Source organism: Rosa chinensis, chromosome 7, assembly GCF_002994745.2.
Source record: "Rosa chinensis cultivar Old Blush chromosome 7, RchiOBHm-V2, whole genome shotgun sequence".
In the NCBI taxonomy this organism is placed as follows: Eukaryota; Viridiplantae; Streptophyta; class Magnoliopsida; order Rosales; family Rosaceae; genus Rosa; species Rosa chinensis.
The window spans coordinates 5,483,957-5,496,123 of record NC_037094.1 but is presented as its reverse complement, the minus strand read 5'-3'; the positions used below and the strand labels follow the sequence as shown (position 1 = coordinate 5,496,123).

The following is a 12,167-nucleotide window of genomic DNA, read 5'->3' as shown; positions in this document are numbered from 1 at the left end:
GCTCCGACCAGTATGAGAAACCGGCTTTCTTAGATTTCTATCAATACCAGCAGTATGCAGCAATGACTTGGGTTGCCATGAGGAAGATGAAAGCAAACTCGAGATTTTAAGTCTTTTGGAGTTGAAGCGATTCTGTGTTCCGAGTTTCTACTTAAATTGATAGCTAGTTCCATAACCATTCTAGTTTCTAGTCCAATGATTGTGTAGCAGATACCACGAGCCACAGAAGAGAGTCATGCCTGCGTATCTTGATCAAGGGCCTTGATGGGGTTTTTGTTTTGGGATCGAAAGAAGGGCAACGGAGAGACAGGAAAACAGTGGTTAAGAACGAGGCGGCCAATCCAGGTTGGCTTTCCTTTTCATTTGGGTTCGTCAGCAATTTGCATCAGCTGAATCTGTGAATTGCCATAGGGTTTAAGAAGCCAAGACATTATGGTGAATTTCAGATTTTCAGAGGCATAGAAGTATATAACCAAGGAAGAGTCAAACCCCAAAAAAAAAAAAAAAAAAAGCCAAGGAAGAGCGGAAAGAGACAGATTACAAGATGCCACATCTTCCGAGTTCTTCCTGAAGAATATGACGAAGACAGAAAAGAAAAAAAAAACAGAGGTGAGAACAAACTTGAATTCCAGAGACGGTCTCTTTCTGAATTCTCAGAATCTAAATGGATACAAGGGCACTTCTATAATATAATTGGTGAAATAAACAAGGCTCAATTTTCTAATCCATTCCACTGAGAGATTGAAAATTGGACAACCACCAAGTGAGCACAGACACAAGAGCACTTTCATATGTTCATAACAAAGATACCGATAGCCTCAAAAGTCAAAACTGCTCAAACATTTCCAAAGCCTTTTTTTTTTTTGAGACATGTACTGAATATAAACATGCATCTACTAGTAATTCCTAGCTACAAAACTTTACGAGTACTGTGATCTGGCTTTAATCAATCCCAGTAAAACCCTGCCAAGTCACTCATTAGAAACTTACTAGGAGGAAGACTGATATTCTCACCATTTCCATGACGATGCACAGGAAGATCAACTATGTCACTCCTACCAACAAACAACTGATCCAAACCATCAAATATGTCATTGTCTACAAATCCCAAATTCATAAATCCCCAAACTTCGGTTCTTATTGGTGACAATATTGGCACTTGAGTAAATTTCAAATTGAAATGCTCTTCTTCAGAAAGCGGTTGAACAGAGCCTTCTTCAGCAATTATTGCTGATGATATTGGCACTTCAGGAAATTTCAAAACGGATAGCTCTTCTTCAGAAAGTGGTCGCACGTAGCCTTCTTCAGCACTTATTGCTGATGATATTGGCACTTCAGGAAATTTCAAATTGGATAGCTCTTCTTTGGAAAGCGGTTGCACAGAGCCTTCTGGCTGAAAAACCTCCCCATTGAAGAGTCGAATACCAAGTGCAGCTTTACTAGGAGGTATATCAAGCACAGATGATGGTGATGGATGACAAAACAAACTTGCGGTCTCTTCATATGAAAAGGTTTCATTAGCAGCAGCAGCTACTGATGAATCCCGACTCTCCCTCAATAAATGAAAGCTTTGACACTCATACTGATGATTGCTCTCAACTGTTAAATGAGAACTTTTAAACGCCTCATTTGATAATTGCAAGTCCTTATATTCAGTCTTTCTCTTTAACTCTAACTTCATGTTATCAAACAGAAGCCTCCTATTTTGATAAGCAACAGAAGCCTCCTCTGCAGTATCAAAAGTGCCAATCCACTCCCGTACCCCTCGAAACGGATCACGAATCTCTGCAGCATATTTACCCCATTTTCTACGCCGAACTCCCTTATATACAGAATAGGATCTATGATTTTTCTTACTGCCATCAGATTTATTGGTATTACCAATTCTACCTCCAGACACACATGATTCATCTTGCATGCCACCAACCACAATCTCCGAAACAAATACCTTCTTTCTGGGCACAGATTGATACTCAGTAGCATTACATTGCTCATCATCTTCACTCGAAGAATCAGTAGCATAGGGATCAGTGTACATAATTCGAACTTTCTTCTTGAAACTTGTATCCTCTTCTTTTCTTGGTTGCTTTGCCATCAGTTTCTTATAACACACATCTTGATTCAAGACTTGGGTTCTAATCCCCGGCATTTTTAAAATCTAAATGCTAAACCCCAAATGAAGCTGCAAAAACCCAAACTTGCAAAAAAAATTGAGTATCAAGAAATACCCAAAACCCTGAAACACAGTGAATATGAAAATTGCGGTCTGAAATAGTACCCAGAGCACTTCACTCCAGAACAATTCCTGTATCAAGATTACAAAAGCAAACAAATAAATCACAGCAAACAACAAAACCAACCACACATAAAAATAAAAAAAATAAAAAATAAATGTAAACCCATCAAACCCAAATTTACAAACTTTGATCACAAAAACATTCATTCAAACACTGAACATGATACAGTGAATTAAACCCTGCCAAGGTTTTAAACCCACATACCTCTTTCATTCTCAAAAAAAAAAAAAAAAAAAAAAAAAAAAAAAAAAACCCACATACCTCTTTGATCGAAACAGCCTGTAAGAAACAGGGGAGCTTTGACTGTGAGCCCAAAACTGCATGCAAAAGGTGGAGACTTTATGAACGAGAGAGTGATCAGAACAAATCAAGAGCTTCTTCGGAGCTCCCTTCAAGATATCAAATCCAGACGACATAAATCCTCAGTGTCAACCCCCTTCTCTGTTTTCACAAAGGAAAACTCCTCTCCCAGAGAAACAAGAAAAGGAAAGAATCTGCAATTGGTATTTAACAAGGAAACCAAAAGTTGCCAGAAAAATTAAGGAACCGGGAATCAAAAAAGGCAGCAAAAACTTTCAAAGATTTTGTGTCCCAAAAGTAGTCAAGAATTACAAAAAAAAATCAGATGAAATAAAAAGATGGGAAAGCTTGATTCTTACTCAAGGTTTTATGCTGATGATGATTCTGGTTTCTTTGTTTTGTGGGGTTTTTCTCTTTGAAAGAGTCCCACACACTCATAACAGTGTTTGTGCCACTCTTTTCCTCTGTACTGTGTCTCAGTTTTTTTTTGCTCACTAGCGACTAAAATGCCCAGTGGCCATTTACGAGGGCAGGGACAAAGTGGGTAACGGCTTTGGTTTGGTTCTGCGTTACAGTTCAGCTTTTTTTACTGTTATATAACTAATAAGACATTCTTTTCGAGATTAATTTGAAGGATGTTTTGGGCCGTCGGAGTTTTCTCGGTTTGTTGAGAAGGGCTTTGTCATAGAATGGGCCAGTGGAGTTGCAAGGCATAATCAAATTTTTGGTGCTAGTGAGTTTCTCAACTCATCTAACCCAGCCCATGCTGATGCTATGTTTCCTTTGCTCTAGCAAGTGACTGTCAATATCCCAATATCAATTCGTCGAGTCTAGTACTTTAATTGAGACGTTTCGAGTTCCATTTTTATAGTTATTTATAAGTTGTTGTATGATATTAAAAGAAAAAAAAATAAGGAGACATTCTGAGTTAAAACTCTTGTAAATACTTATAATTTGTTGCATCATACCAAAAGAAAGAAAGAAAAATACTCCTAGTTTGACTCTTGTAATTGCTTATAAGTTGTTGTATTTGACTCTTGTAATTGCTTATAAGTTGTTGTATGATACCCAAAACGAAAAAAATGCAAATCTCGAAAATAGGTCAAAAAGTAAAAACAAGTCAGGCGCTCTCTCTCCCCTCGCACTAAAAACTAGGGCTAGGGTTTTTGAAGTAGTTTTAACTAAATCAATCATGACTTCTGTTGATCCCATGGCCGGCCATCTTGTAACATCCTGACCTCGAATTCATTTGAAAATAATTCCAATTTTTGAGAGGAAAGTAAATAGTTTTGCCCCAGAACACCAATTCGTTCAGAACTCAATTAACTTGAGAAACAACTATACCAGGACATAGATCTTGACGAAAGGACCAACCTTCTCACCTCCTGTACAACCAACAGTCGCCGGAATACCAAAAACCTTTCGAGCTGTGATACTTCTTCCTCACCCAGCAAACCAAGACTGAAGGTAGAACCGTGGCGAGGAGAGAAATAGAATGAGATCGATGACAGGACCCGCCCCGGTTTTCACCCTGAAATCCGAAGAGGCCCTGCGGGGCCCACTTTAGAAGAAATTCTACCAAAAATTTGACAGAACTTCCCCTAAAAATGGACAACCCAAAACCTGTAGAAAAACATCCACACTTCTAAATCATCCATCCTCATTCTCCTGGAGACACCCTGCTTCCTATAACACAACATCTCACATCTCTCATTTCATAAACAATTCTGAATTTAAGAATATTAATCTCATAGGTTATCAGAGCAATCTAATGTACAGGCGTACAAGAGAAAAGAAAACAAGATGAACGACCAATACTTTTATAATGCGGAAGCTATGACAGCTATGCCTCAACTCCAAGTACGCTCGACCTCAAACTAAACTGGCCTGCAAACTGGGCATTTAAAACCAAAGGGCCCAGGGGAAAACATTTAAAATCCGTTAGAGTGAGTGGACGAAAAATAAGTATTTTCAAATGTATAAGTAAAACTTAATGCTTTCCCAAGTTATTCTCTAAAATCTCGCATGCAGTAACAATCTTGAAAATACTTTTAATCATCCTCTTTACTGAAATCTCAATCACGTAACAAGAACATCTTGAAATCTCTAAAAATCTCATTCTCAATCCTTATAAAAACATCCTTTTCATGAGGCTCGTTTGATGACTAGAAAGGACTGATCTCTAGTCATCTCATGCCATCTAGGAGGGACTGCCACCCAGATGACGCATCGGAAGGGACTGCCAACCGGAATAGGAGGCGGTGGATAGATGGGACTGCCAACTAGCCACATGTAGTAGACGGGACTGCCGACTAACCACAGGTAGTAGACGGGACTGCCGACTAACTACCTCATGTCATCTGGAAGGGACTGCCAACCAGGTGACGCATCGGATGGGACTGCCAACCGAGCTGTAGTCTGGAAGGGACTGCCAACCAGACTATTACCTAGAAGGGACTGCCAACTAGGTAAGATACGCATGCGCCAAAACTGGCCTCCTTAATAAACTGAATAGCCTCTTCAAGAACTGAAAATAACCTCTTTCAATCACTTGCTTTCGGAAAGAAACTCGATATTACCTCAATAAATCAATAATAATTCACCGAAAGCATAACTCAGTAATAACTCACTAACTCAATTCTCGATATCTCAATAAATCCTCGAAAGCATAATCACATACTCTATAATTCAATAATTGCTTTCGGAAAGAAAGCTCCATCTAACCCAAGTCTGATAAGTGCGGAATTCAAAACCCAATAAATCTTGATAAATCAATCATGCTCAAATATTTGCTAAATCCCTCGCACTCGTATATCTTCATAAAAACTGATATTCGAAAACAATAATTCTCATAATATTTTTCCGAATCAGTCACTTCCCGAAAATCATTTCCCAACTCAATAACTCATGAATGACTATCTAAAAAATCTACTAAAAGCCCTCGGGAATGAATTTCAATACTAATCTCGTAATCCATAAATAAATCTCGATAAACTAAATCTCAAATATTCAAAACATAATTAAATCTCAATTCTAAGAAAATAATAATAATACTGCATGTGGAATTAATTTAAAAACAAATGTCCACTCATAGTACTATTTAGGCGACCATGCATACGAGTTCCTTCGTCGAGCAATAGCTCGGTACATCGCCCTGTACACAATTATATTCCGTGAATAGTTATTCGACAAATTAATACGATTCCTAAAATCAAATCCTCATAATTACATCTCCACTTCTCCTCGGATGCAACCCAAATTATACCACTAATACCATTTCGTTAATTTAAAGGTTCCAAGGCAGAACCGAGAGATATCCGACGGCCGGATTCTCGTAATTCGATAATCGAAACCCTAAACTTCAAAAATTCATAATTAAATCCAAGCTTCTCCAAAATTCACCAAATTTCATATACAAGCTCTACAATATTTATAGGATTTAATGGGCTAAAAACTGGAATTAAAACACAGCCCAACACGCCTCCACGCGCCACCAACAGTGGCAGCGCGTGGGCCCCACGCGCCGGCGGCAACCACCTCAGATGGCCACTAAAATTCGGCAGCACCATCTACTCAACAAACCCAACCTCTTTCTCAACTACAACAAGTTCCAATTTTAACTGGAAGAGCTCCAATTAGGCCGGTGAAATTTTTCCAGAAAACTCCAAGAACCCTAGAAATTGAAATTGTTAATTCGACCTCTACACTGCAAATTGAAATGAAATACCTTAGGGGAAATGATCTATGTCAAAAACCGAACCTTCGACGCCAATTTGGTGGCCGGAGACTGCCGGAATCAAAAAATATCGACGCTGCCTCAAAAATGCTACAGTGACCGTCATCTTCTTCTCGTTGCTGCACCTTCCACAGTTCATATTAAGCTACGAAACGAACCCATAAATCAAGAGAAGGAAGAGAGCTTTCCAAAGACATCTTACATGTCAAAATCCTTCGCCGGATGGAGGAGTTATGGCCGGAAGAAGGTGACGACGTCGGAGAGGAAGAGAGAATCGGGGAGAGAGAAAGGAGAGGGCTCGGTAAGTTTCCGAAAATGGAAACTTACCACAGTAAGTCATGCTATTTATAGAAACTTATCATGAACAGTAACTTTACTATTTCGCTTATAACTTTTGCATACGAACTCTGATTTTTACGTACCACATATGCACGCGCTCGGTTTAACGTCCTCTACAACTTTCATGAAGGAAATTTTCTCAAATTTTGATCCGAACAAAAAGTCAACTTTTAGGGGCCCCTAAAAGCATTGAAACGACAGTAAAAGTGAAAGTAAAAGTTGTTTACCGTCCAAATGACTAGTAAACCAGTGAATTCGGGTTCGGGACGTCACAATCGATCCGTCACCACGTCGTGGCTGGACGGACGATTTTCGATAAAGACCCATTGCGGGTCGTCGAGTCATCGACAGGAGTCAGAAGCCTTGAAGCTTCTGGAGCTCCCCCCCCCCCCCCCCGATCGATATGATCTCCGCCTTTATATGGTTCTTCATTAATTGATTTTCAATGGCTGTGATCAAGCGGTGGTTAATCTCAATGACCTAGATTACACCACGAAATTTCCCTTTTTATTTTCTTTTTCTTAATTAATTATTCCTAATTTTAAAACTTCCAAACATCATAATAAATATTTCGAATGTCCGAAAACCTCCTGAAAATTCTTATAGACTCGGTGCCTCGTGTGCTTTATTATCGAGTCCACAAATTTAAGATTTCACCTCAAGAGAAATTTGAAAAAATATTCCCGAGTATTTTTTTTTTTTTTGGTTACCTAGCTCGTAAAATAATCACCCAACAATCTTATCCTTCCTCTATTTTATACGTCAAAAAAAAAAAACTAACAAAATCTCTACCTAATTCCCTCGTAATATTTATTTATTTATTTTAAATACCTCGGATATGACACATCTCGCCTCTTCTCTCGCAAGCGCTAAGAGAAAGAATTCGAATGGGATGGGTTTGCGACTCTCTAAGGTTTTTATGGTGGGGAAATTTTGACGGCAAGGTGTGAGACCCGGAAATTTCAAGTCTCTTTTGAGTTTCAGCGGATAAGTTTTTAGTTGTTTCCTAATCTTCAACATATCTCTTATGACAATTCTTGCAAAATTTGTTCAACTTCTGTATTACTTTTAAATAATTATCTCTTTTCTACAATTTATATTCCAAACATATTATTTTCTTAAGTTTCTTATTATCATCCCATATCATTAACCTCTTTTTAGAGAACTCCATCGAGACTAACCTTATTAAGCTCAATTCTCAAAAGTAGTTCTTTAAGAAACAAGCTTTACCTTTTTCTGCCAGAAAACAAAATCTCCCCTTTCTTCTCCTCCTGAAGCTTCTCTTAGCCCTGTTTACGTCAATCAATTTTCATGCCTTAATGCACTTAAATCGAAGCCTTTGATCGAAAAACGTTCTTCATGAAAGTTGTTGATCATCATCTCTTCTATAACATATCCAAAAATCAGTGTGATCAAATCTGTAATGAAGTCTGTACATAGATCTGAGTAGAGGTTGCTCAGAAATCAGCAGATTTCGAGTTTCAGCTTTTCTTTATCCCCTTTCCTTATCAAGATTCCTCAAATTCCTTTGGAAATAATTCTATTATGAGGTAATATCATTGTTCAGTTTATATTTCCTTCTCTTCCTACTGATTTTAGAACTCAATATATTGTATTGAGTATCCTACTCAATGAGGTCCTCTTATTTTACCTTGCATGTTTAAATCGGAAGTGGCATTCCTTGATATATGACTAGGCTTGGCCAAATTCGTCTTGTCCCCATCTTTTCCTGTCAAATTTCATGAGGGAACTCACCCATACGTTTGATTCATGGTGAGTGTCTTATTTTCTCTCAACTTTGTTCTTAATGTGGTTAATGATATGATTGGTTGGTTTCTGGTTTGTATCCATATTCATACAACATGCTCTCGTATGGCTTAGCTTGTATTTGAAATTTGGGTTTACTTGATCAAACTCCCTGAGTTTTATATTAACCTCTGACATAATCCTTTTTTTTTTATTGAATTCCTTGCATATCAAAGCCTATTCATGTGCATATCAATTTGAAAGAGACTCCATTTGCTCTCTCTGAACACATCAAAATTGATTGTGTTTTCATTATGTTTTTGTCTCCGGTTAAATGATTGGCAAGTATTGTGAATCCTTCACTTCAGCTCAGTGATGTTATTAAAGGGTAAATATCCAAAGCTTGTTATTTTCAGTCTCATTAAGGAATCTGGAAACCAATTCAGTTTCATTCAATTTCTGACAAGCTAAAATGTTTTGAGCATAACTCCTTCAATTTTCATCCTTTTTACTTGATTCTTTTTGGGATGTATTCAGTACACCTTGAACTTTATTTTTGGGAATTTTTAGCTTGATTGGTCAATGTTTACTATGTCTAAACCATCAGACTATCCAGTTCCAAAATAATCCAGCTTTGTCATCTTTCACTTCCATATAGTTAGTGACACTTGCTTATTTCCGGATTAGGGACTCCTATAACTCAAAGGAGATCAGTGGACGATGGTGTTGCATCGATTATTCACCCAACACCGCTTAACTTTGGACTCCAGGTAGGGGGACTCTCCCTAGTTAGTGGTTTTCTATATTGTTTTATAGTTTTAAAATTGGTTTTATATGATTATTCTTATTTGAGATAATGAGGGTAACCTGAGAGTGAGAGGAGCATAGTGACTTCCTTGGGCTTCGATCCCCTAAACCTCCGGAGGGGCCGTATGGACAGTAGAGTGTCTGACATCCTTTGAGATGTAGCACTGCTTCTAGGTGATACGGCGTAAGTGGACACTCTCGCTACATCTTGCCGGTTTAAACAATAGTAATCGTGTTAAGGGTGTAGTTGGCTTTATGATCGGTCATCAGGTTTGTTAATCGGATATCCGAATATTTGAGTTTACAGAAAATGTTTTCAATGTGGATTTTATCTATATATGTAGTTTTACTTACTCGCCGGCACCTATGTTTATATATTAGAATTGTTTTCAAACCTAGCTGGGGTTGATCCCTCTACTGGGCTAGCGAGGACGATTGCTCACCCCTACAACAGTTGTGTGATTGCAGGTATTGTGCACGAAGAGGAGACAGCTAGGATTGGCGGTGTGGCATGCTTTCTCTCAATTTCGAATTTGTGTATTGTCAAAAAGTTGTTTCAGTTAACAGGATTTGGATTGTGGATTCCAAATCCTATTATCTATCTTATTATTCTACCTATTTCATAATTCCTTGTTTGGTAGTAAGTTTGTAACAATTGATCAGAACATCTTCTTCAATTATTTTCTGCCGGTTATATATGTGTTTGCTATGAAGTTATTGATTCAAAAATTGCATGCTAAATTCCTTTGGTATTCGACGTAACAAGTTATTGTACCAAAATTCTTCTCAATTTCACCTCATTCATATTCACGCTTCTAGCTCGATTTTACCTTCCATTGAAAAGTAATTTTAGTGTCAAATCTTATTTAAATGCCTTGCGTACCTTTAGGAGTGTGGCTGAACTATCTTTAGCTTATGCTCCTAATGGTTCGCGGCACTGTAACGTGATCGATTTGAGGATGTGCAAATCGGGGTGTTACGCAAGGGAATTCAAGGCAAGGCCGTTTCTAGGTATGTTTCGTAATGCATGAAGGGTGAATTGTACTCTGCAAGAGGAATAGGCAGAGGGACACCATGTTCTCTTCACTTTTTTGGATCCAACTGATCGAGATCAGATCTGAAAAGAAGCACCGTGGGATTTCAACCGAGCTCCGGTGGCTTTGGCTACTTATGATGATGTCCCCCCAGTGGAGTTGCTACCACTGGTGAAGGCATCCTATTGGATCATGATGCAGGAAATACCTCCGGTTTTTTTTATACGAAAGGATTATGATGATGATAGGTTACACGCTTTGAGATTTTCTAGAAATCGACAATCAAGACGTCGTATTAGTAAGTATCAGATTCAGGTCGAAATCCCGTTCACTCGACTGCTCTTGTTATAACGTTGGTACTGGGACGAGGATAAGGTTGAGCTTTTGTGTAAGTTCAAAAACAATAAACTTTTTAGGCTCTGTGGTATTTGTGGTTTAGTTGCCCATGTTGGTTTACCATGCTCGGGGCTGACTTTGAATGAAGAAGACGATGAGAGAACTATTCTGGGTGATTCCTCGATGCAACAGGAGGTTTTGGAGGTGTTGGCAAGTTGGGGGACGCAATTAGCTCAGCCCCCTTCTAGTAGCTGTAGCAGGATCAATGCTGCTCTTCAAACTAGGTTATCGGTCAATAGTCAAATCCTAGTCTTTAGAACATAAGTATCAAACCCAAAGAAAATGAAGTTGAGTTTGGAGGTAGGGAAGAAGAATCTGGAAATGGTAGAGATGAGTTTGATTCCATTACAACAAGAGGTCAAGAAGAAGTGAGGTCGACCATCAGGAAGCAGAAATAGGCTTGCCTTATGGTATGGCTGCCAAGATGAAGGTACTGCAACCTTATGGGGCATTTGACAAGTAGAATAAGGTCAAGAGAATTTTGCAGGCCAAGCTAGACAATGCTGATGGTGCATCAAGCTCAAGCTCTCGAGGAAATGAGCTAGCCCTTTTTAAATATTTTTGGTAGTAGGTGATAATGTGATATGCCTAGTATAGCAGGAAGAGCTTCTAAAAGTTTTTTGAGATGTGTCTAGCTTCGTATTTGTACCACTATTGTGTGTTGACAAGTAAGGGATAGATGAATGATTTTGTCTTAAGGAGCAAGGTTTTTCTTTTGCTAGACTAGCCTTTCTTAAATGCGAGCATCCCTTTAGACCATAATGAGTTTTATGCATATGCTTAAATAGGATTTACCGAGTTTTTTCAGATTCTTGTGTAAAGGGGTTTGTAAGACTTTAATCATTTATACAGCTATTGATTTTTTTATATCAATATTCCTTTAAAAAAAAATCTCAAATACTGTATCAAATCTGATGCATTATTACTGATATAATAGTACTCACCGAATCTCGAGTACTAAGATGACTGTAGTATTTTATTTATTTATTTATATTTGAAAATAAAGATATGTATGGCTAACAACCAAAGTAACTAAAGTGATTTCCTTTTACTGATGTGGTGTGGGGCACGGAACTCAAATTGTCCCCTCATCAAGGTGCCCTAAGATCTAGTAAACAAGGAATGGTTGCACTTGCCATGACATAAATAAGAGCAACATGCTCATCAATCACCATAGGCCCCGTCAAAGCAAGCTTTGCTTTATTAATGGACCCGAAAACAACAGCTATGTACATTAACCCGATAACAACAACAGCTATGTACATTTACCCGATAAAACAACAACAGCTATGTACATTTACCCGATAACAACAACAACTATGTACATTAACTCATGATTAACGTTGATGATTCATCAAAAGAAATTCAAAGAAAATAATCTCTCAACCAATATATAAAAAAAAAAAATTAAAACAACCTTAGCGTAATAAATTTTTAGTCCAAGATATTCATCGCATAGCAATTTAGTCTTAATCAATCTCATTCAAGCATTTTATACAGGTAATTACATAT

General features: G+C 38.0%; 1 protein-coding gene across 1 annotated transcript; it reads right to left on the bottom strand.

Annotated features, from left to right (window-relative positions):
- Nucleotides 1–772: 772 nt before the first annotated feature.
- LOC112178915 lies at nucleotides 773–3,112 on the bottom strand. The gene is made up of 3 exons (XM_024317187.2): nucleotides 2,957–3,112; nucleotides 2,559–2,791; nucleotides 773–2,305 (listed from the first exon to the last, which is right to left on the bottom strand). Exon 3 carries the CDS (start codon nucleotides 2,147–2,149, stop codon nucleotides 947–949), a length of 1,203 nt encoding a protein of 400 aa, XP_024172955.1. The 5' UTR covers nucleotides 2,150–2,305; nucleotides 2,559–2,791; nucleotides 2,957–3,112; the 3' UTR covers nucleotides 773–946.
- Nucleotides 3,113–12,167: the final 9,055 nt, after the last annotated feature.